The sequence below is a fragment of the Rana temporaria genome, chromosome 8 (assembly GCF_905171775.1).
Source record: "Rana temporaria chromosome 8, aRanTem1.1, whole genome shotgun sequence".
In the NCBI taxonomy this organism is placed as follows: Eukaryota; Metazoa; Chordata; class Amphibia; order Anura; family Ranidae; genus Rana; species Rana temporaria.
In genome coordinates this window covers 166,593,569-166,618,454 of record NC_053496.1, presented here as the reverse complement: position 1 = coordinate 166,618,454, position 24,886 = coordinate 166,593,569, and the positions used below count along the sequence as shown (strand labels likewise).

The 24,886-nt window shown below is 47.2% G+C and overlaps 1 protein-coding gene across 1 annotated transcript; it reads left to right on the top strand.

Annotated features, from left to right (window-relative positions):
* The first annotated feature begins 69 nt into the window (after nucleotides 1-69).
* On the top strand, nucleotides 70-24,502 carry LOC120909877 (zinc finger protein OZF-like). The gene is made up of 8 exons (XM_040321652.1): nucleotides 70-393; nucleotides 3,747-3,827; nucleotides 5,485-5,582; nucleotides 7,105-7,204; nucleotides 8,162-8,224; nucleotides 12,419-12,507; nucleotides 20,505-20,601; nucleotides 23,113-24,502. The coding sequence occupies exons 2-8, from the start codon at nucleotides 3,797-3,799 to the stop codon at nucleotides 24,360-24,362; spliced, it is 1,728 nt and encodes a 575-aa protein (XP_040177586.1). The 5' UTR covers nucleotides 70-393; nucleotides 3,747-3,796; the 3' UTR covers nucleotides 24,363-24,502.
* Nucleotides 24,503-24,886: the final 384 nt, after the last annotated feature.

Below are 24,886 nucleotides of genomic sequence, written 5' to 3'. Positions count from 1 at the left end.
ATGTTTATATCTTTCCTACTAATCACTGGTATTGCTATTATTTTATAGGACAGTGAATAACAGAGCTGCTAATGTTTCCTCTACTATATCAGAACAACAACTTCCGGTCTATGCCTACAATTTCCTGTGTTTGCGTTCCACCACCACAACTACTTCCTGGTTACCTAAATGTTTACTTTGTGTGACAAAACGATTATAATTTCACCTGCATGGAGTTATCTGCCTCCAATCCAAAGATATAACTGACTTGTGAATACATATTCAAACTATTAAAAGAGTTGTGCTGGAGGAGTTAGTCGTCGGCCATTTTGTCGTAGCCCATAGAAGGAGGAGGGGAGGAGCTGCTGTTCTGGTGGAGCTGTGAGTCTGGAGAGTGTGTCCAGTGAGGAGGAGGTAATAATGTCTTCTTATTATGAGAGAAGGGGGTCCCAGCATTCTGTGTGGACAGGGTAGCGGTCACGTGACCCCTTTAAGGTAGGTCAGGGGTCATTTGCAGCACAAAGCTAGGGGCTGTTATCATTCTGTGTGCTGTGTTGCTTTACATCTTAAAGGGGAACTCTAGTATGGTGTGATTGGTTTATCAGGGTGAACAATACACTTTATGATTCCCTGCCCCCAGTGTGGAGATCTCAGTCTGTGAAATTTGCTGTCCCCCAAATCTTTCATCCTCTTTGGTCGCTAGTAATTTGTTTCTGGCCCAATAGACACCTATGGGGATCACCTAGCAGCCATAAAGGCAACACAAATATGTATTTGGCACCCCTGGGTGCAATGATTGTACTGCAGAAGAGGTTTACTTTCAGACTATCACACCACGGCTCTGGTCTACTACATTGCATGGGGAATGTACCCATCTTCAGGCACCATTTATAAATGGCATCCTTCTCCCGCCACAACCATAGGCAGTGCCAAGTAAGCCATCCTCTGAAGTTACTATGCCAATGGGAGGCCGCTTTCACAGGACCCAGAAGATTGCGACCGTCACTGTAGTAGTAGCGACTCTTACAGTGATTGTCAGCCTCCACATCAATAGCTAAGATATCCATAACTACAATGGTCCAAGCCAGTGTTGCCAACCGTCCGTATTTATACGGACAGTTCGTAAAAACGAGCACCTTTTTCCCCCGTTCGTAAATGTCTGTGGTTGCGGGAATGTGCCAGTAAAAATAGCCAAGATCGGTTCAGCTTGGAACTGTGCATGGAGATTGGAGGCAGGGGGTGATGGTGGCTGTGGTGGAACCGCAAAGGGGAATGGAGACAGTGGGCAATGGAGACAGGGGGTGTTAGGGGCAGGGGGTGTTGGTGGCACCGCAGAGGGTGGGGGATGGAGACAGGGGTTGTTGGTGGCACCGCAGAGGGGGATGAAGGCAGGGAGTGATTGGAGGCAGGGGGTGTTGGTGGCAGGGGGTGATTGGAAGCAGGGAGTGTTGGTGGCACCGCAGAGGGTGAGGGATGGAGACAGGGGTTGTTGGTGGCACCGCAGAGGGGGATGAAGGCAGGGAGTGATAGGAGGCAGGGGGTGTTGGTGGCAGGGGGTGATTGGAGGCAGGGGGTGTTGGTGGCACCGCAGAGGGTGAGGGATGGAGACAGGGGTTGTTGGTGGCACCGCAGAGGGGGATGGAGGCAGGGGACGATGGAGGCAGGGGGCCTGGGGGAGATTGGAGGCAGGGGGCCAGGGGGAGATTGGAGGCAGGGGGTCTTAGTGGTAGGGGGTGATTGGAGGCAGGGGGTTTTGGTGGCACTGCAGAGGGGGATGGTGGCATCACAGAGGGTGGGGATGGAGACAGGGGTTGTTGGTGGCACCGCAGAGGGAGATGGAGGCAGGGGGCCTGGGGGAGATTGGAGGCAGGGGGGAGATTGTGGCACCACAGAGGGGGGTGAAGGCAGGGGGTGTTGGTGGCAGAGGGGGGTGAAGGCAGGGGTGATGGAACTAAATAATTTGCCCTTATTATATCGAAAATAACAAAAATATGTTTTTTACCTTAATATCTAAATCACATTGCTATTTGCCTACTGTACTTGTTTGTAGCATAAATACTGAAATTTGGACCTAAAAATTTAATTTAGTAACTCTTGTGAAATGCCAGTAAAAACGTGTCTGCGCCAGTAAATTTCGGGTGTCGTGCCAGTAAATTTCAATCTGGTAGGTTGGCAACACTGGTCCAAGCTGGAACAATTTATCTATGGAAATAAAATATATACCCAAACTTCAGCTCATTTTACACCAGAGGCAGTCGGGTGCGTTTTGAAACACAGCATAAATGCGGTACAAATTCATATGCAAGAAAACTGAATGTATTCCACTGAGCCTAATTGACACCATTGCAGTGCTTTCATGTGCGTTTAGAAAAAATACGGTATTCTGCATTTTTCTGCACCGGAGCATAGTGTAAATGCACACGAATAAGGATGAGCTCCGGCGTGTTCGCATAGAACACGTGCGGAGCCCGCCAGGAAGTCGGCACCCGCGCTGCGCTAATCACAGCCAGGCAGACATTTCCCGATCTCTGCAGCCGAGCATCGGGAAATGTCTGCCTGGCTGTGATTAGCACAGCGCGGGTGCCGACTTCCTGGCGGGCTCCGCACGTGTTCTATGCGAACACGCCGGAGCTCATCCTTACACACGAACATGCATGAACACACGCACATGTGTATAAATGCAACTTGGTAAACCACTTCCCACCTGGGCAAATTCTGCTTATCACAGGCAGGGAGACATTGTCCCGATGCTCGGCTGCAGAGATCGGGAAATGTCTCATTGCCTGTGATTAGCGCCGCGCCGATTTCCTGCATTCAGCAGCTGTAGACGCCGAATGCTGGACTCGGGAGCATGCCCGCAAGGAAACCCCCTTGGGAGAGCGCTTTCCAGAGGGGGTTATCTGATGCGGGAAGGAGCCGAGACAGCCGCCGGGGGACCCCAGAAAATGGCGTTCGGGGCCACTCTGTGTGAAACCAGCAGCACAGTGGAGGTAAGTATGACATGTTTGTTATTTAAAAAAATAATAATAAAACAAACCTATAGTGTCACTTTAAAGGGGAGTTCCAGCCTTTAACTGTTTATTAAAAGTCAGCAGCTACAAAAAGTGTAGCTGCTGACTTTTAATAAACAGACACTTACCTGCTCCACGGTCCAGCGACGCGGCCACCCGGAGCTTGTACGGCCGGCACCTTCATTCATAGTGTGGGCACCCGGCCGTGACAGCTTTCAGCTTCACTCGCATGCGCGAGTCGTGCTGCGCTCTATGAGTGGACAGGCGATCTCCTGGGACCTGTCACGTGTCCCAGGAGATCACCTAAAGGGAGGGGCGGCCTAAGGTGAGAGGAGGAGTCGCCTAGGCAGTCCCTGTGAGGAAGTAGGAAGTGGGATAGGAAGTCCTAGTCCTCCCGAAGCCCCCACTCCCCCCTAAAAAAAAAAATTAATTTCAAAGGTGGCATGTAAGGGGGCGAGGAGTGCTTAAAGCGGAAGCTCCACTTTTGGGTGGAACTCCGCTTTAACTTCAAATCAACACCTGATGCAGATTGCAACTGCAGTGCATTTTAAACGTGGTTTTCGACAATTGCACGGGGATCGCGGGTTTCCCACACTGGTTTCTGGTGGATCTAGCCTTAAACAATTAATTTACCACTAACAATGTTCAAAACCGTATCATGACTCAAAAAATCTGTCTGTTAGGGCCATTTCCCATGTAGCCATCATGAAATTTACTTTTTTATTCAAAATACTTGTTACTATTTAACCCTTACAGATCAGCTGAATTTATAAGGGACCAGCTGGAATTTTTACCAGGAAGTCATTATGGCGAGCCAGCCGCCCCTCATATTACCGGGTAAGAGGAGACTTTCATTTCTTGTAAAGGAGAGAAGAGTATTGAGGATCCACCTAGATACACATCCTCTGATATAAAGACAAAGAAACAATTAGGTAGATTCACGTAGAGTTGCCTAAACTTGCGGCGGCGTAGCTTAGCGTGTTTAGGCTACGCCGCCGTAAGTTAGCTAGGCAAGTACATGATTCACAATGTACTTGCCTGCTAAGTTACGACGGCGTAGCCTAAAGCGGGCGGGCGTAAGGGCGCCTAATTCAAATGTGTTTGAGGGGGGCGTGTTTTATGTTAATGGGGCTTGACCTTACGTTTTTTTAAGTTTTTTGTGAACTGCGCATGCGCCGGGCGCCTACATTCCCCAGTGTGCATTGCGGCTAAGTACGCCGCACGGGCCTATTGATTTTGACGTGGACATAAACGACATAAATTCCGATTCACGGACGACTTACGCAAACGACGTAAAAAAATCGAATTTCGACGCGGGAACAGCGGCCATACTTGACATTAGGGGAGTATTCTATTTAGATATCGGGGGTATTTGCGGGAGTACGAGTACTCCGGCAAATACTCGGTATCGGTCCCGATACCGATATCGGTATCGGGACAACCCTTTGCGCAAAATGTATAGCGTTTACAAAATAGGGGATAGTTTTACTGCATTTTTATAAAAAAAAAATTTTTACTACTAATAGCGGCGATCAGCGATTTTTTTCGTGACTGCGACATTATGGCGGACACTTCGGACAATTTTGACACATTTTTGGGACCATTGTCATTTTCACAGCAAAAAATGCATTTAAAATGCATTCTTTATTGTGAAAATGACAGTTACAGTTTGGGAGTTAACCACAGGGGGCGCTGAAGGGGTTATGTGTTCCCTGAAGTGTGTTTACAACTGTAGGGGGGTGTGGCTGTAGGTCTGACGTCATGGATATTAGGGAACACACAATCGATGACAGCACCACAGTGAAAAACGGGGAAGCCGTGTTTACACACGGCTCTCCCCGTTCTTCAGCTCCGAGGACCGATCGCGGGACTGTAGCGGCGATCGGGTCCGCGAGTCCCACGGCCGAGGTCACGGAGCTTCGGACCGGGTCGCGGGAGCGCGCCACGGGCACGCGCCCGCGACCCAACGCTGGGCTTTATACAATCACGTACAGGTACGTGATTGTGCCCAGCGGTGCCATTCTGACGATGTATATCGTCGTTAGGCGGTCCTTAAGTGGTTAAACTGCAAAGGGGGGTTTTCACTGTCAGGGCAATGGGGATGTGGAACTCTCTTCCATAATTGGTGGTGGCTGTGGGGTGCATTGATAGTTTTAAGAGATTCTAAAGCCCCATACACACTATCAGTTTTTCTGCAGGTTTTTCTCTTCAGGTTTACCAAAACCATGTAGTGCAAAGGCCTGCCTGATTGCATAAAAATTAAAACTCTCAAGGTTTGACCTCATATTGTGGTTTTGGTAATCCCAAAGAGAAAAACCTGCAGAAAACTGATTGTGTGTATGGGGCTTTAGATGTGCATCTTAAGAAACACAACATACAGGGATATGGGAAATATAGACACTGACACATGTGCACCTACACAGGTTGAACTGGATGGACTATTGTCTTTATTCGACCTTACCTACTATGATACTAGTGTGTGTGTTTCCTACAGATGGATCCAGTAAGAGAAATCCCCCAGAGAGATGTCCCCGACCTCTGTATTCCCGGGACTCTATACGGAAGCGTCACAAGATCTTAAAGGGCTATCTAGTAAGCAAGAAGAAAGAGTATGGACACAGTGTAATCTCTCATAATTGGCAACTTAAGGTGACACTAAACAATAACCTTAGTCTTCATACACATCTACTTAATGGCCTTGTAATCTATTTTTCATAAAAACGTTTTTTTACTGTTTTTCCGCCTCCTTGTAATGTCCTCCATCAGCTCTTATTTTCACCCTCACTTTTGTTTGTGAACCTAAGCTGACTTTAGGGTCTCCGCTCCGGCATCTATGTCCCCCATTCGGTGTATTCCACTGGGGGTACAGGTCAGGCTAGGAGTCCGCCCTGATTCCATAGAATCCGTAGAACAAGGGAAAAAAAATCTCAGCCACCACACACCATACAAACCCGGAGTGTAATAAGTGATGACAGCCTCAGCCTAACTCCACCCAGGCCACACCCCCGCCATGTTTCGCCCCACCCACAGGGGCTTATAATCTTGGAGCTCACTTCTGTTTGTTTGGAATGAGCATTGTACATTAGTTGCATTTATATGCACTGCTATATGCACACTACACCTTCCATAGTCCATAGTGCCTAGTCTATCTAGGGAGCCAGCAAGAGAGAGTGACTAAGGGCCAGATTCACAAACGAGATACGACGGCGTATCTACTGATACGCCGTCGTATCTCTGTTTCTAACTATGCGACTGATTCATAGAATCAGTTACGCATAGCTAGCCCTAAGATCCGACAGATGTAATTGAATTACACTGTCGGATCTTAAGGATGCAATTCTAGGCCGGCCGCTAGGTGGCGAGGCCATTGCGGCCGGCGTAGAATATGCAAATAAATAATTACGGCGATCCCCGAACGGCCCGTCGATCTAACTCTACGTAGTTTCCGTCAAGTTACGCCGCGTAAAACTAGGGCTGAGCCCTAGTTGTCTTAAGCCATGTTAAGTATGGCCGTCGTTCCCGCGTCGAAATTTAAACATCAACGTCATTTGCGTAAGACGTCCGTGAATGGCGCTGGACGCCATTTACATTAACGTCTAAGCAAATGACGTCGGTGCGACGTCAGTTAGTGCAATGCACGTCGGGTAATTTACCCGACGGAGCATGCGCAGTACGTCCGGCGCGGGGGCGCCTGATTTAAATGGGACTCGCCCCATTCGATTGGGCCCGCCTTGCGCCGGACGGATTTAGGATACACCGCCGCAAATTTCCAGGTAAGTGCTTTGTGGATCGGGCACTAACTTGGATAAATTGCGGCGGTGTAACTTAAATCCGAAAAGTTAAATTGCGCCCGGGCTTCGTGGATCTGGCCCTAAGTTCCAACATACAGTGGGACCATTTGGAGGAGGATGAGAGCAATATAAAGCATTTTCTAGGTTAACCTCTTCCAGCCTCCTGGCATTTAGATCCTGTTAAAGGGCCCAGAGGCGGTGGGGGGAGGGGGTAAGAATACATACTTTTTTTTTTTTTAGTGTCACTTTAAAAAATTAAGTCTTGTTTTGCTAATCTTAAAAAAAAGTCCTTAAAACTCATTTAAGTGATTTGTCTAATCCAGGGTGAAAACCTAATTGTTGTTAAAGTTGAAGATGATGATTTGTTCTTTGATGGTGATGACCCGTGTAAGGAGGAGGAGATCCCTACAGAGATCAGCACAGGTGAGTAATAAACACTAAATTCAGAGAAGAGTCCCAGATTCTCCTTGTTCAGTCACTACAACAATCTTATTTTTTTAATAGCACTCCAAACAAAAAAACCTGCAAAAATTCACTTGGCTCAGTGCCAAAAAAGGTACATAAGCTACTTGGGTGCCAAACGCGTTGCGTCCCTCGGGTGTGAATGCAGTCTCAATCCAGAGAAGAGTCCCAGATTCTCCTTGTTCAGTCACTACAACAATCTCTTCTTCTCCCCCCTCCTCTGCCAGTAGACAGTAATGGGGAGACAGTATGTGCCCAGTGGGGGAGTCAGGAGACATCAGCCTCTATTAGACTCCGGCTCTCCTCCTCACATCATGTCATTGTGTGTTACCAGCCAAGAGACGTGACCAGTCCCCCCCCCCCCCCCCCCCCACACACACACTCTCTGGGGTCTCTCATACATCTCAGTGCACTTTTTTTGTGTGGAGGGGGGGGTGTCAAACAGTGCAGCCACCACCCCCCCGGGTAGGTTGGTTAGTCGGTCGGTGCACTCACCTCAACCATGACCGTCTTCACCCAGCTCACCCCTGCTCGGTCACCTTCCTCCTCGGCAGCCATTCAGACCGCTTTTCCTTTTGGCCAATCAGGAAACGCATCTTACACCCGTGCATCCTGATTGGCAGGGAGGCGATTCAGTGTTAGAATAGCGAATATTTATTCGCTATTCTAACACACCTGAGTGGGCTCCAAGCGCAAGGCTCTGCGTCCAGGAAGCCCACCTTATTTTAAAAGCTTATTGGAGCCTTTGGCTCTAATCAGGTGCTTAAAAAAAAAATGCTGCTGTAATTCATGCGCCTGGCGTCCTGAAAGGGGCCGGACGCATGAATAGGGGGTGGACGCGGCAATGGAAGGGGGAGGCGGCGCTCGTGCACCCTTAATGGACAGGCCTCCCCTGCTTACTCTCATCTTTATTCACAGATTCCAGAGATGAAGGACAAGGAAGGATCAAGGAGGAGGAAATTCCTATAGAGATCAGCATAGGTGAGTGATGCACATTGAGATCCCACTTATAATGGAGCTCCATCCAAAAGCTTATCTGATACCTCTACCCCTCCGGTGCTACATTTGGCACCTTTCTGGCGGAGCGGTATACCTGTTTTTGACCTAGTCCCCACTTCCGTCGGACCTCGCCGCGGCGAGGTACGTCAGAAGATCAGCCCCTCCTCCCTCCTCCTTCCACTGCTGCTGGGCCAGTTAGGGAGCGGTTCACTACCTGGCTCCCTCATTGGCAATGGCGGCGGCAGCAGCTGGGGTGCCGACATCGCTGGATTCCAGGACAGGTAAGTGTCCTAATGTTAAAAGTCAAAAGTCAGTAGCTACAGTATGTGTAGCTGGTGACTTTTACTTCTTTGGGGGGGGGGGGGCAGCGCCACAACCTGTTATGAAGGTAGGTAAAAATCTGGGCTTTTTTCAGAGAATAGGTGCAGGATTTCCCCCCTTCTGAGCCACCCTTCGTCTCTGCCCCCTACCCACCTCTGAGCATTGTCTCTTGGCTCCTACCCACCATCCAGTACCGACCCATTTAGAGAATATGGAACCAAGTCTCATTTTGTGGTACTAATAGCTAGATTCAGTAAGAGTTAGGCCGGCGTATCAGTAGAAAGTACTTGCCTGCTAAGTTATGGCGGCGTAGTGTAAATCGGGCGGGCGTAAGGGCGGCTAATTCAAATTCGGCTGAGGGGGCGTGTTTTATGTTAATGGTGCTTGACTTGACGTGATTGACATATCAGTAGATACGCCGACCTAACTCGGAATCTGCGCCGACCTAAGTTTAAGTGTATTCTTGCGCCGTCCTATCTTGAGGTACAATATTTAGACTGGCTGCTAGGTGGCGCTTCCATTGCGGTCGGCGTAGAATATGTAAATCACTAGATACGCCTATTCACGAACGTACGCCCGGCCGACGCAGTACAGATACGCCGTTTACGTAACGCATTATCAGGCCTAAAGATATTCCATCAAATAGCTGGAATAGTAATGTTAAAGTATGGCCGCCATTCCCGCGTCGAAATTCGAAAATTTTACATTATTTGCGTAAGTCGTCCGTGAATAGGGTTTTACGTCATTTACGTCCACGTCGAAATCAATAGGACCGTGCGGCGTACTTGGCCGCAATGCACATTTGGATATGTAAAATACGTCAATCACGTCAGGTCAAGCCCCATTAACATAAAACCCGCCCCCTCAGCCGAATTTGAATTAGCCGCCCTTACGCCCGCCCGATTTACGCTACGCCGCCGTAACTTAGCAGGCAAGTACTTTGTGAATCATGTACTTGCCTCACTAAATTACGGCGGCGTAGTGTAAATGCCATACGCTACGCCGCCGCAACTATGCGCTCGACATCCTGAATCTAGCTATAAGTAATTTGTATGGCATTTGATAGACCCCACCCCAGCAAAAACAGATCCCACCACAGCATCATAAGATACTCTAGCCCACAACAATAACTAACTAGCAAAAATAGACCCTCCAGCAAGCCTTGCCATAAAATTAATTTAGTGATAGAGGTGCGGGAAAATTTTTCCCCCCATGTTCCTGCTGAAAAAAAGCCCTGGTTAAATTGCACTTTCCCTTTGACATATAACAGCTGACACTGTAGGGGAGATTTACCCAAACTGGAGCACACAGACTCTGGTGCAGATGTGCGTAGTAATCCTTCAGCTTCCAGGTTTTATTGTCAAAGCTTAATTGAACAAGCTGAAGTTAGAAGCTGATTAGTTACTATGCATAGCTGCATCAGATTCTGAGCGCACCAGTTTTAGGGTCCTTTCACACGTGCGGACCGTTTTTTAGATCAATTCTTTATCCATTTTTCATCCGTTTTACATCCGTTTTTCATCAGTTGTCATCCGTTTTTCATCAGTTGTCATCCGTTTTTCATCAGTTGTCATCCGTTTTTCATCAGTTTTTTCATCCGTTTTTTTTTTTTGTTAGAACTTTATTTTTATTACATATTTTGATGAAAAACGGATGTTAGCGGATCGGATGTTAAACGGATAGTCCGCTAACATCCGTTTTTCGTCCGTTCCGTTTTTTTGACGGAAGAAAAATAGGGTTTTCTTCCGTTCAAAAAAACGGAGCCTAACGGAGACGGATGTTAACGGATGTTAGCGGATGCTCATCCGCTAACGTACGCTATCCCATTGGAAAGCATTGCAGTCCGTAAACGGACGTATGAAAAAACGGACGAACGGTCCGCACGTGTGAAAGGACCCTTAGTGAATCCCCTCCTGTGTGTGTGTAGTTGCTACCTCAGACCTGGCTGCCTTTGACTGATCCAGTCTCCACTATTAATCAGGAACCAATCACAACAGTTCTCAATCATGTAATCATGATGTCCTTTATAACTTTGAAATCACACTGAGGCTGGAGGCTTCATTCACAAAATTAGCCTCTAGCTTGCAGATACCACTGGAGCCTGTAGATGGTAGTGTGTCCCTGTTTAATATTTTAATTGTCAGATACAATTATAGTATTAAAAAATACACATTCAAATTATACATTAAATTGAATATAATGCTGGAGCTCAGTAAGGTAAAAACTGCAATAATAACTCAAAAGATGTGCTTGCTGAAGATATGCCATACTTTCCCGTTTAACTCCTTCTTGCTGCCTCCCAAGGGCCCTTTAGGTTGGCTTTAATGCCCAGAGGTGGTGCGGCTCTCCATCAACTGACCGCTGTGATTGGCTCTTTCAGCTGTCACATAATCATGAGCCCGTCCCGCTGGCTCCTGATCAGAAGCTGTGCCTGAGAGCTGTCGGTGAGATCTCAGTCAGTGTGCTGGGAGCACACAGGGAGGGCACTCTCAGGCTGATGTGGATAGGGACTTGTTAAAGCAGAGCGCCACCCAGAAGGGGAAGTTCCGCTTTAAGCACCCCCCTGAATATGACACATTTGCGGGGGGGGGGGGGCAGGTACCTAGTTTTGACAGGCCTGCTCCCTCTTCAACTCGAGCCTCCTCCCTCCTTGGAATCTTCTAGGGCAGGGTTTGACAAATTTGCTTGGAATCTAGGAGCCAGCTAAAAAAGTTAGGAGCCAGAAAACGCACCCCGTCCCGACGAGCTTGCGTGCAGAAGCAAACACATAGGTGAGTAGCACCCGCATATGTAAACGGTGTTCAAACCACACATGTGAGGTATCTCCGCGATTGGTAGTGCGAGAGCAATAATTCTAGCCCTAGACCTCCTCTGTAACTCAAAACATGCAACCTGTAGATTGTTTTAAACGTCGCCTATGAAGATTTTAAAGGGTAAAAGTTTGTCGGCATTCCACGAGCGGACGCAATTTTGAAGCGTGACATGTTGGGTATGAATTTACTCGGCGTAACATTATCTTTCATAATATTAAAAAAAATTGGGGTTAACTTTACTGTTGTCTTATTTTTTTAATTAAAAAAAGTGTAATTTTTTCCCCAAAAAGTGTGCTTGTAAGACCGCTGCGCAAATACGGCGTGACAGAAAGTATTGCAACGATCACCATTTTATTCTCTAGGGTGTTAGGATAAAAAATATATATAATGTTTGGGGGTTTTAATTAGAGGGAAGAAGATGGCAGTGAAAAATAGTGAAAAATTACATTAGAATTGCTGTTTAACTTGTAATGCTTAACTTGTAATACCAACGGCCACCACCAGATGGCGCCAGCTTACACATCTGGTGGTAATAACTTGTAATACCAACGGCTCACCACCAGATGGCGCCAGCTCACAAAAAAAAATATATATATATATATTTTTTTGCCCCCCTTCCAAGCCAAGTTGCCAGGACCCTATTTCTAGTCGCCATGGCGACCTGGCGACCGGGATTTGTCGAGCCCTGTTCTAGGGCACGTCACATATCCTAGAATATTGCCCGACCAATGGGGAGGCGATGCGCGACTCGCACATATGCAGTGCGCACCCGGCTGTGCCAGGTGCCCACACTGGCGCTGCGGAGAGGGAGGGAAGTGAGGGATCGGGCAGCTGCATCGCTGGACCATGGGACAGGTGAGTGTCTGGTTATTAATATTCAGCAGCTATGGTTTTTGTAGCTGCTGACGTCTAATAAACACAAAAATGAGTGGAACTCCGCTGTAACTATTAGCAGTGCAACTATACGCATTTTCTAAAGGTTAAGAAAACGGTGTTAACTTTATTTTACACTTTATGTGACTGCATTGTGTGGCTTTTACAGTTGGAGCTAGTGGTGGAAATACACCAGAAAGATGTCCCAGTCCCACTAATTCATTGGAAAGAGATCCCGAACTCCCGCTGGATTACCAGGTAAATGGATTTGAGGACAAATGTAATGGATTAATACTGCGCTGGTCTAAATATGTGAAATAAAATGGATCTAAATTATAACACAAAAATAATGAAATAAATAACAATTAATTGCTGCTGCAGCCAAAATGTTAGACGTACATTAAAGGCAATATATAGAAAAAAGCTGCGCTGCATAAGTGATGAAGCCAAAAAATGTACTCAATACCTATTAGGATACTAAATGCATCTTAAAGCAACCATAAGTGATTAAAATTCAAAATCAACTTATATAAAGTGACATGTGCATGCAAAAATTATTTTGAAGTGCAATCCGCATGAATATAGTCCCAAGAAAAATTCAGAGATATCCAAATTCCGTGCAAACTTCAAATGCCAGAAAAAGAAAGTGCTGAAAGTGTCCTCAGGGAAATCGTGTCCAAGTAGCAGGAATAGATGAAAACCACCACCTCTTATCTATATCCTGCTTACCAGAGAGACTGGATCCCTAAACAGAGATCAAATGCGCATATGGCTCCGCAGCCCAGATGGTAATCGGTCAATCCAGCAAGCAGAAAGGTCTTCTGGTCTCAGGACACAATATTACTCTCCTCTGCCTCCACAATACAGCTCTCAACGAATCACCATGTAGACATTAATTCCAAAGAAAAGAAGAAACGACATAGAGCAGTATTGCTAGCATAAAGTGTTTAATAAAAAAGTCAGTCTCACTTACATTCAGTAGAAAAATAGTGGGCGTTAGTATATATTAAGCCGGCCGGCTCTCTTGTACCGCTCGCTCCTTCCGGATGGCAGTGAGGTACACACTGTAATGGCGTCAGCACGCCGCTCCTCCCTACGCCGTTTCGTCCTATGGCAGACTTCCTCCAGGGGCCCCTGGAGGAAGTCTGCCATAGGACGAAACGGCGTAGGGAGGAGCGGCGTGCTGACGCCATTACAGTGTGTACCTCACTGCCATCCGGAAGGAGCGAGCGGTACAAGAGAGCCGGCCCGGCTTAATATATACTAACGCCCACTATTTTTCTACTGAATGTAAGTGAGACTGACTTTTTTATTAAACACTTTATGCTAGCAATACTGCTCTATGTCGTTTCTTCTTTTCTTTGGAATTAATGTCTACATGGTGATTCGTTGAGAGCTGTATTGTGGAGGTAGAGGAGAGTAATATTGTGTCCTGAGACCAGAAGACCTTTCTGCTTGCTGGATTGACCGATTACCATCTGGGCTGCGGAGCCATATGCGCATTTGATCTCTGTTTAGGGATCCAGTCTCTCTGGTAAGCAGGATATAGATAAGAGGTGGTGGTTTTCATCTATTCCTGCTACTTGGACACGATTTCCCTGAGGACACTTTCAGCACTTTCTTTTTCTGGCATTTGAAGTTTGCACGGAATTTGGATATCTCTGAATTTTTCTTGGGACTATATTCATGCGGATTGCACTTCAAAATAATTTTTGCATGCACATGTCACTTTATATAAGTTGATTTTGAATTTTAATCACTTATGGTTGCTTTAAGATGCATTTAGTATCCTAATAGGTATTGAGTACATTTTTTGGCTTCATCACTTATGCAGCGCAGCTTTTTTCTATATAAATGGATTTGAGGGTCTTCTCAGATATTGAAGTGGTGGTGTCGGAGAGTGAAACAGCTCCTTATCTGGTGTCCATGTCAACTGCAATTCCTGAACAACCAATGGTTTTCATATCCTTAACATTCAGTAAACGTACCATAACACAAGCCATCCCCGCCCTCTTTAGTTGTGTGCACTGTAGAGCAACTCATCCTCAAATTTCCCAAGAGAAGCACTGGAGTTGTTCTCTCAGCAGCTCAGCTGCTTTCTCTGTCCTCAAAATAAATTTTAATCCACTCTGGCCCCAATCCTCTGAAATGTTAGTCATACCTGCACAATACATCTTATAGACATACATAGCATAATTAAACTTGGGCAATGGTTGTATACAAGTCTATTCTGTCTCACTTCATGCTATTGACACAGAGAAATAATGCACTGCAATTTTTAAAAAAAAAAACTGTTAGGCTGGGTTCACACTAGGGGTGCAACGGATCAAAAAACTCACGGATCGGATCAGGAGTCATGGATCGGATCATTTTCGGATCGGCAAAAAAAAAAAAAGACAAATCTTGCTACACCCACCGGAGTTTTAGATTTCACAGTTATTCTCAACACAAAACGGAGCTTATGTTCTTAAATACAGTGGGGTAGATTCAAAGAGCAATTGCGCCTGCGTAACCATAGTTATGCAGCGCAATTGCTTACTTGCCCCGGTGTATCGAATGGTCCTGATTCAGGAACCTCGATACGCCGACTGCAGCCTAAGATATGAATGGCATAAGGCTTCTTATGCCATCGTAGCGTAGGCTGCATTCTTACGATGGCCGCTAGGGGGCGTTCCCGTAGTGGTCAGCGTATAGTATGCAAATTGCATACTAACGCCGATTCACAACGTTACGCGAGCCCTGCGTACGCAGTTTACGTCGGTTCCTAATAGCAGGGGCAGCCAATGCTACGTATACCCGTCGTTCCCGCGTCGCAAAGTTTAAAATTTACATTGTTTGCGTAAGTGAATCGTGAATGGCGCTGGACACCATTTACGTTCACTTTGAAGCAAATGACATCCTTGCGACGTCATTTGCCGCAATGCACGTCGGGAAAGTTTCCCGACGGAGCATGCGCCCTATGCTCGGCGCGGGAACGCGCCTAATTTAAATGATTCCCGCCCCCTACGGGATCATTTACATTAGGCGCCCTTGCGCCGGGCATTTTGGAGGAGCGCCCACGCAAATTACGTGGCTACTGCTTCGTGAATGAAGCGTAGCGCAAATAATTTGCGGGGGCGCAGGGCAAAAACGGGACGCTGCGCCTCCGTATGGAGTGCGCAGCGGTACCTGAATCTACCCCAGTGTTTGGAAATCCGACGGACTGTTTATTGCTAATGTGACAGAACACCTCTGATTTTCACATTTAATTTAACATGTAAACAGTCCGTCGGATTTACAAATACTGTATTTAAGCATATTGTGATACATTTGCCTATATGTCTCAGTTTACTGCTCCCTGCTAGCCATATGGGTAGAGGTAGAAAGGAATTTCATGTGATTCATTCCTCTGACAGGTTATTGACGTGCTAATGTCCCCTCACTATTTCTAAAGGTTAATTGATCTATTGTGTTGTGTGAAGGAGAGCTGTGTTTAAGTGGCTTGTGTTAATTATTCTGATTGCTTCATTGTGGTAATTATCTCTCTATATGCGGGGTCGAGTGGTCTGGTTGATGTATTCAGTACAGCTAGTGCTCAGCGTCATTGATGTCATTGTCTAAAGAAAATGTGTTTCAGCATCGGCCCCGTCGTGTCTACCTAGTCATCTGTATGGAAGCCCCAGTGTGAGGGGGCGGAGATTTGTCATTGTAACAGTTTTGGAAATGACATATAAGCTGTGTGATATAACATTAAAGGCTGTGTTGTTCAAGCAGTAAGCTTGTCTCATGTGTGGCTTTCTGGGCGATTCCAGGGATATCCCTCCTCGTGGAATATTGGGGTGATTTTCGTTATGGGAAGAAGGGAACGTTGACGGGGATATCATACCGATACCGTCACAATTGGTTGGTAGCAGTGGGATTTTTCCCTTCTATTCCCCTTCACACCCGGATTCCAAGCAGACACTGGAAGAACTACTGGAAGTTCGTGGAAGGATTGCTAGCAACAAAACCAAGCGGGTCATCATAGCAGAATCAATGGAGCTAGACCAGGAGGACGGGATTGCAGCAACGCCAGCAGTACAAGAGATGGAGACACCAGTGATTCAGGAAGAGGAATCGCCAGCCAACAAGCTAATGAGAGAGAAGCTAGCGTGGTTCGGCCCGAACCCAGCGGCGGATGTGGTGCTGAAAGTGATGGACCTGTTAGCGAAGGAGGATAAACAAATAAGAGACGCAGAACTACAGAAGGATAAACAAATAAGAGACGCAGAGCTACAGTTAAAACTGGCAGCAGTCCAACAAGCAGCCGCACATTCTCCAAACAGTGAGTACAGCACAGCAGACGCAAGGAAGATTCCGTTTAGCGCTTTTAAAGCTTTTGATGAAAAGGACTGTGAGATTGATAACTTCCTGGCGGATTTTGAGCGACAATGTAACCTGCACCGAATAGCTAGAGGAGAGTGGGTTGCAATATTGTCAGGCAAACTGTCAGGCAAAGCTTCTGATGCTTTCCGTACAGTGCCAGATCAGGATATCCATAGCTACGCCCGGGTTAAAGAAGCGCTCCTGGCTCGTTATGCAGTAACCCCAGAGTCCCACCGACAGAAGTTCAGGGACTCACGCAAAACCACGAAAGACTCTTATGCGGAATGGGCATGCCAATTGTCCCGGTCGGCCTCTAACTGGGCTAACAGCAGCCAGGCCACCACCGCAGAGGACATTTTGCAACTAATGCTCCTGGAGCAATTTTACAATCACATCCAGACGGACGTCAAAGACTGGGTGAGAGATCGCAGGCCCATGACTCTACCAGAGGCCGCTAAGTTGGCGGATGAATATGCAGATACTCGCAAGACGAACCAGGTCACACCACAGGAACAACCTCCACCACAAACGGTGCCCTCACACCCACCAACCGCTAGATACCAACCTCCTAACAGACCGGTGACATCTAGCCCTCGCTATCCACGCCAGGAGGGCAACGAACAACGCTGCTTCCGGTGCAAACAGCTGGGTCACTTCAAGCAGAATTGCCCCATGAATGACAACACCAGGTCAAATTGGTCTCAACCTGGGTACCGCCCACCAGCAGCAGCCCATTGTGTAGACTCGGCTTGGGATCCCCAGGAGCTGGGTCAGGAAGAACCATTGGGCACCCCTTACGAAGCCCTCATGGTACAATCTGTTATTACGGACAACAGGGAACACCATTGTCAGCTGGTCATGGGCGACAGCCCTGAGCCGGAGGGGCCCTGGAGGGAGCTGGGCAGAAAGAGGCACCGCCGGCCACCCTTCAAGAAGAAGAGGTCCTGGAAGCCGTATAACAAGCTGACCTGGGAGGAGAAGAAGCGACTGGAGGAGAGGGAGTCACAGCGGGCGTCCCAGATGCGTGCCGAGATGTTCGCCAAGGGCCCACCGGTGGCCCCTTACACCACCACCCAGTTCCTGATGATGAAGGACCACGTGGAGAGCCTGCAGGACATGAGCAAGCAGGATCTGATCCGTGAGTACATAGAGCTGGAGGAGTGCATAAGCCGCATGGAGGAGGAGAACAACCACCTGAGGTCACAGCAGGCTGACCCCCCAGGCTCCATGAACTGGAGATGGAGCTGGAGAAGCTCAAAGAGGAGAACCGGCGGCTGCGGAGGGAGCAGGGGGTGGCTGACCTTATGGGGCTCTGATTCCCCTCCCCCCCCCCCCCCGGACTCTGAGCACCAGTGCTACAGCATTTCAACAAATATAACTTTTTCTTTTTATGAATCTCCTGGGATTGTCACTTCAGAGCCATAACCTGCCCCCTCCCATAGCGGGACACCTAGACGGCGGCGCACAGACCCATTCGCTGTCTTCACACTGACTTCTGGTGACTTTGCAGATCGCACAAAGACTTGGGGACTGACCGGCGTGTGATCTGACGACCCGGTGACATACCTGAGTCTGAAGCAGTTGCCAAGGGAGGTCAGTCATGCCAAACGGAGTTAACCTCGGACTAAAAGCTCTGAACCCGTCAACCCTACTGGACCAGGGAAGGTCCAACCGGGTTTGCCGGAGCAGGGAGCAAAAGGGGGGCCATTGTGATACATTTGCCTATATGTCTCAGTTTACTGCTCCCTGCTAGCCATATGGGTAGAGGTAGAAAGGAATTTCATGTGATTCATTCCTCTGACAGGTTATTGACGTGCTAATGTCCCCTCACTATTTCTAAAGGTTAATTGATCTATTGTGTTGTGTGAAGGAGAGCTGTGTTTAAGTGGCTTGTGTTAATTATTCTGATTGCTTCATTGTGGTAATTATCTCTCTATATGCGGGGTCGAGCGGTCTGGTTGATGTATTCAGTACAGCTAGTGCTCAGCGTCATTGATGTCATTGTCTAAAGAAAATGTGTTTCAGCATCGGCCCCGTCGTGTCTACCTAGTCATCTGTATGGAAGCCCCAGTGTGAGGGGGGCGGAGATTTGTCATTGTAACAGTTTTGGAAATGACATATAAGCTGTGTGATATAACATTAAAGGCTGTGTTGTTCAAGCAGTAAGCTTGTCTCATGTGTGGCTTTCTGGGCGATTCCAGGGATATCCCTCCTCGTGGAATATTGGGGTGATTTTCGTTATGGGAAGAAGGGAACGTTGACGGGGATATCATACCGATACCGTCACACATATAAACTCAGTTTTGTGTTGAAATAACTGCATCCCGCAATACTGATATGTGCAGCCCCATGTAGGAAAGTAGTGTCACCAGTTCCCTCCTGTGACCTTAACTGTCCCAATCATCAGATCGGCGTGTCATTGATCGGCGGGCTGAGTGTTGTGTGTCTAGTACTGCCGAACCGCGATGACGTCACTCGCCAGAGTCACAGCCATGGCACAGAGCTCTGAAGGGATGGCACGGTATGCTGTCCCTTCAGAGCGCATGCACCGGTGACATTAGCGGCTGCATACAGTGTAAATATCTCCTAAGCCATGCAAGTTTCGGAGATATTTACTGTACCTACAGATAAGCCTTATTATAGGCTTATCTGTAGCTACAAGTTTAACCACTTCCCGCCCGGCCTTTAGCAAAATGACGGCTGGGAAGTGGTTCAGTTATCCTGACTGGGCGTCTTGTGAAGTCCAGCAGGATAAGCCGCGATTGCGCGCCCGCGGGGGGCACACAGCGCTGGGACCGGTGGAGTGGTGTGTAACTCTGAAACCGCATCTTTGATCGTGGTAAAGAGCCTCTGACGGAGGCTCTTTACTATGTGATCAGCTGTGACCAATCACAGCGTGAACCAGGAAGTGCCGGTAATCGTCTTTCCCACGGTCAGCGGCTCTCCTGTCAGCATCGATAATCAGCACATTGATTATCAGCACAGCCACCATCAGAGGTGCCCACCCAAATTGCCAGTCAGTGCCCATCAGCTGCCAGTCAGTGCCCACCCAAATCGCCAATCATTGCCCATCAAAGTGACAATCAGTGCCCATCATTGACACCTGTCAGTACCCTTCACGGATGGCCATCAGTAGTGCCTGTCGGTACCTCATCAGTGCTGCCTATCAGTGCCATCTATTAGTGCCCATCAGTGCCCATGAGTGCTGCATATCAGTGTAGCCCATCGGTGCCCATCAGTGCTACAAATAAGTGTAGCCTATCGATGCCCATCAGTGCTGCATATCAGTGTAGCCAATCGGTGCCCATCAGTGCTGCATATCAGTGTAGCCTGCCCATCAATTCTACATATTGGTGCCACCTTATCAATGCCACCTCATCAGTTTGCATTAGTGCAGCCTCATCGGTGCCCGTCAGTGAAGGAGAAAACATCAATTTATAACAGAAACAAAGCAAACTTTTTTTTTTATTTTTTTTTATTTTTTTTATTCGGTCATTTTTAGTTTGTTTAGCAAAAATAAAACCACAGAGGTGATCAAATACCACCAAAAGAAAGCTCTATTTGTGGGAAGAAAATGATAAAAATGTTGCTTGGGTACAGCATTGCATGACCGCGCAATTGTCATTCAAAGTGCCACAGTGCTGAAAGCTGGAAATTGTCCTGGGCAGGAAGGGGGAAGTATTGCACTGTATAGAAGTGGTTAAAAAAAGCCTTTACTTCAACTTGGGGAAAAACAAAAAAAACAAATGCAGCCACCACATCTACGGACTGGTGAGGAGCAATGTATTACATTTTGGTTCTTGAGTTTAGATACGCTTTAGGATGTGCGATGTAACTGATTTTGTTGTATGATCTCATCCATTTTAACCGTAGTCTATGTAACTTGCTGTCTATTGTTTTGTGTTGTTTAGGATGTAAAAATTATTAAAGTCGAAGAAGATAAAGATGCGGACATGAGGAGCGATGAGTTCTGTAAGGAGGAGGAAATTCCTCCACAGATCAGGACAGGTGAGTAAAACATGTTGAATCCCTTCCTGGCGGATGTACACTGGGTGGGGCCTATTCCGTTTTCTCATATACATGCATCTCTGTTTTGTATTGAGACCCTGTCCTCCAGAGCTGTTATGGATAGCGTATGGTCATAGAATGATGATCAGAAACTGGTAGGATGGGCTCCTCATCAAATGATCACTGTGACATCATAAAGGCAAAATGCAAACACACTTTTGTTTCTGGACCCTAGAATGGGTACAGAGAAAAAATAATACATGTGGTATCCGCATGCACGTCAGGTAAAGGAAAATGTATTTTGAGCTGTTTTTGGTGGTGGGTCATGGTATTTGCAAGGAATACAGTATATAGTTAGTCAGCTCTTGTAAACGCCTTTCTCCTGGCTGAGTGAACCACTTAAGGACCGGACCAATATGCTGCTAAATGACCCAAGGGGTTTTTACAATTCGGCACTGCGTCGCTTTAACAGACAATTGCGCGGTCGTGCGACGTGGCTCCCAAACAAAATTGGCGTCCTTTTTTCCCCACAAATAGAGCTTTCTTTTGGTGGTATTTGATCACCTCTGCGGTTTTTATTTTTTGCGCTATAAACAAAAATAGATCAACAATTTTGAAAAAGAATCAATATTTTTCACTTTTTGCTATAAAAATATCCCCCAAAAACATATATAAAATAAATGTTTTCCTCAGTTTAGGCCGATACGTATTCTTCTACCCATTTTTGGTAAAAAAAAATCGCAATAAGCGTTTATCGATTGGTTTGCGCAAAATTTATAGCGTTTAAAAAATAGGGGATAGTTTTATTATTATTTTTTTTTTTTACTACTTATGGAGGCGATCAGCGATTTTTTTCGTGACTGCGACATTATGGCGGACACTTCGGACAATTTTGACACATTTTTGGGACCATTGTCATTTTCACAGAAAAAAATGCATTTAAATTGCATTGTTTATTGTGAAAATTACAGTTGCAGTTTGGGAGTTAAACACAGGGGGCGCTGTAGGAGTTATGTGTTCCCTGAAGTGTGTTTACTGTAGGGGGGTGTGGCTGTAGGTCTGACGTCATCGATCGAGTCTCCCTATAAAAGGGATCACTCGATCGATGCAGCCGCCACAGTGAAGCCGTGTTTACACACGGCTCTCCCCGTTCTTCAGCTCCAGGGAGCGATCGCGACGGTGCGGCTATTAACGAATAGCCGTGCCGTCGTCCCGGATCGCTCCCCGTGGGAATCCGACCGTCGCATGTAGCGGGAGGGGTCCCGATCGCACCCCCTGACCTGCGGAAAGGCGGGGACGTACCTGTACGCCCATATGCCTGTACGTGCCATTCTGTGGACATACATATACATGCGGCGGTCGGCAAGTGGTTAAAAAATGTGCCACACTTGTCACCCGAAAAGGAGCGTGAGCTTCTTTTTGGGCAACAGACACGGTTAGGGCTGCCCTATGTGCCGCATCCCGCCGCCGTTACGCCGCATCCCCGCTGCCGCCGACTGCTTAATACACGCGGGGAACATCACAGCTTTCATTTGAATAGCTGTAATGATTCGCGCCGCGTATAGACACTCCCCCTTGCTCGTGTGAACTGACCAATCCCGAGCAAGGGGGAGTGTCTATACGCAGCGCGGCGCGAATCATTACAGCTATTCAAATGATAGCTGTAATGTTCCCCGCGCGTATTAAGCAGTCGGCGGCAGCGGGATGCAGGTAAGGGGGACATGGCTGCATATGGGGGGAGACATGGCTGCATATGGGGGGAGACATGGCTGCATATGGGGGACGACATGGCTGGATATGGGGGGGAGACATGGCTGGATATGGGGGGGAGACATGGCTGCATGGGGGGAGACATGGCTGCATATGGGGGGAGACATGGCTGCATATGGGGGGACATGGCTGGATATGGGGGGAGACATGGCTGCATATGGGGGGGAGACATGGCTGGATATGGGGGGGAGACATGGCTGCATATGGGGGGACATGGCTGCATATGGGGGGGGGGGGAGACATGGCTGGATATTGGGGGGGGACATGGCTGGATATGGGGGGAGACATGGCTGGATATGGGGGGAGACATGGCTGGATATGGGGGGAGACATGGCTGGATATGGGGGGGAGACATGGCTGCATATGGGGGGGAGACATGGCTGCATATGGGGTGACATGGCTGCATGGGAAGGGACATGGCTGGATGTGGGGGGGGACATGGCTGGATGTGGGGGGGGACATGGCTGGATATGGGGGGGGGGACATGGCTGGATATGGGGGGAGACATGACTGGATATGGGGGGAGACATGGCTGCATTTGTGGGGGGACATGGCTGCATTTGGGGACACATTTAAAAAAAAGTATCGGTATTCGGTATCGTCGAGTACTTGAAAAAAAGTATCGGTACTCGTACTCAGTCCTAAAAAAGTGGTATCGGGACAACCCTAATTTATTTTCAAGACCTTTTCTAAACATTTGTTTAACTGCTTTTGTACCCTTCCATGTCTTATTACCACCAGATGGACGATACAAAAGATATAGTATGGAGAAAAGGTCTGTTACCTCTTCAGACAAGACAGAAGATGATACCACCTCTGATTTGTCAGAAGGAAACCCTATTACCCAGGATCTTCATGCAGTGCTGGTATGTGGTTCCACCACACACAGAGGTTGCTCTTCAGATTTGTCACCCACTCTCTCCTACCATACAGTTCCTGTAGAGAATGAAACTTTTCCTTGTTTTGAGTGCGGAAAATCTTTTACCCAGGAGACAGAATTTAGTAAGCACTGTAAAGCTCACACTGTGGAGAAGCCCTATTCCTGTTCCAAGTGTGGAAAATGCTTTACCCAGAAATCAGGTCTTGTCCGTCATCAAAGGACTCACACGGGGGAAAAGCCATTCTCATGTTCGGAATGCAGGAAATGTTTCTCCTGGAAATCGTCTCTCATCATACACGAGAAGGTTCACACAGGGGAGAAGCCTTATTCATGTTCAGAGTGTGGCAAATGCTTCAGCGAAAGATCCAACTTGCTTAACCACGAGAGGACCCACACTTCTGAGAAGCCGTTTTACTGTTCGGAGTGTGGAGAGTGTTTCACGCGCAGGGAAACCCTTATCTCGCACCGACGCTCTCACTCAGGGGAGAAGCCATATTCCTGTTCACAATGCGGCAAATGTTTCTCCTGGAAGTATCAGTTCCTCAGGCATGAGAGGAGCCACCGTGGGGAAAAGGCATATTCCTGTTTAGAATGTGGGAAACGCTTCGCCGAAAGATCAAACCTTTTCCTGCATCAGAAGATTCATGCCAGTGATCGGCCTTACTTGTGTTCTGAGTGCGGGAGAGGTTTTACTAACAAGTCGGCTCTAGTTAGACATCAGAGGTCTCACACAGGGGAAAAGCCATATTCCTGCTCTCAGTGCGGCCAGTGTTTTATCTACAGGTCTAGTCTGATTCGACATGAGAGAGTCCACACTGGCGATAACCCGTATTCATGTTCCGAATGTGGAAAAAGCTTTAAGAACAAATCAAATCTGGTAAGGCACGAGAAGGCCCACACCGGAGACCGCCCGTACTCGTGTTCTGAATGTGGGAGAGGTTTTATCAATAAATCGGATCTGGTTGTTCATGAGAGAATCCACACAGGTGATAAACCTTATCCGTGTTCCGAATGTGAAAGACGGTTTTCACATAAGTCTTCGTTGGTGGCTCATCTCGTTTCCCACAGGAGGCAAGAAAACCTGTGTCGGGACACAGCCGAGGAAGCGTAGTAGGGACTTGTTTGGCTGTTCTACAAGGAATTTATAGACTGGATATGGTTTTATTTTACATCTTTGAACAATTCTTGTATTAACCACTTAAGCCCCGGACCATATTGCTGCCTAAAGACCCAAGGGGTTTTTACAGTTCGGGACTGTGTCGCTTTAACAGACAATTGCGCGGTTGTGCGACGTGGCTCCCAAACAAAATTGGCGTCCTTTTTTCCCCACAAATAGTGCTTTCTTTTGGTGGTATTTGATCACCTCTGCGGTTTTTATTTTTTGCGCTATAAACAAAAATAGAGCGACAATTTTGAGAAAAATGCAATATTTTTTAATTTTTGCTGTAATAAATATCCCCCAAAAACATATATAATTTTTTTTTCCTCAGTTTAGGCCGATACGTATTCTTCTACATATTTTTGGTAAAAAAAAAAATCGCAATAATCGTTTATCGGTTGGTTTGCGCAAAATTTATAGCGTTTACAAAATAGGGGATAGTTTTTTTGCATTTTTATTTTTTTTATTTTTTTTTA

What these genes read in the sequence shown, in the direction of transcription:
- LOC120909877 (XM_040321652.1), top strand. Translation starts at nt 3,797, where the DNA reads ATGGCGAGCCAGCCGCCCCTCATATTACCGG. An exon ending in GCCGCCCCTCATATTACCGG is followed by an intron (nt 3,828 to 5,484) that starts GTAAGAGGAGAC and finishes TGTTTCCTACAG; the next exon opens with ATGGATCCAGTAAGAGAAAT. An exon ending in TCCTCCACAGATCAGGACAG is followed by an intron (nt 20,602 to 23,112) that starts GTGAGTAAAACA and finishes TATTACCACCAG; the next exon opens with ATGGACGATACAAAAGATAT.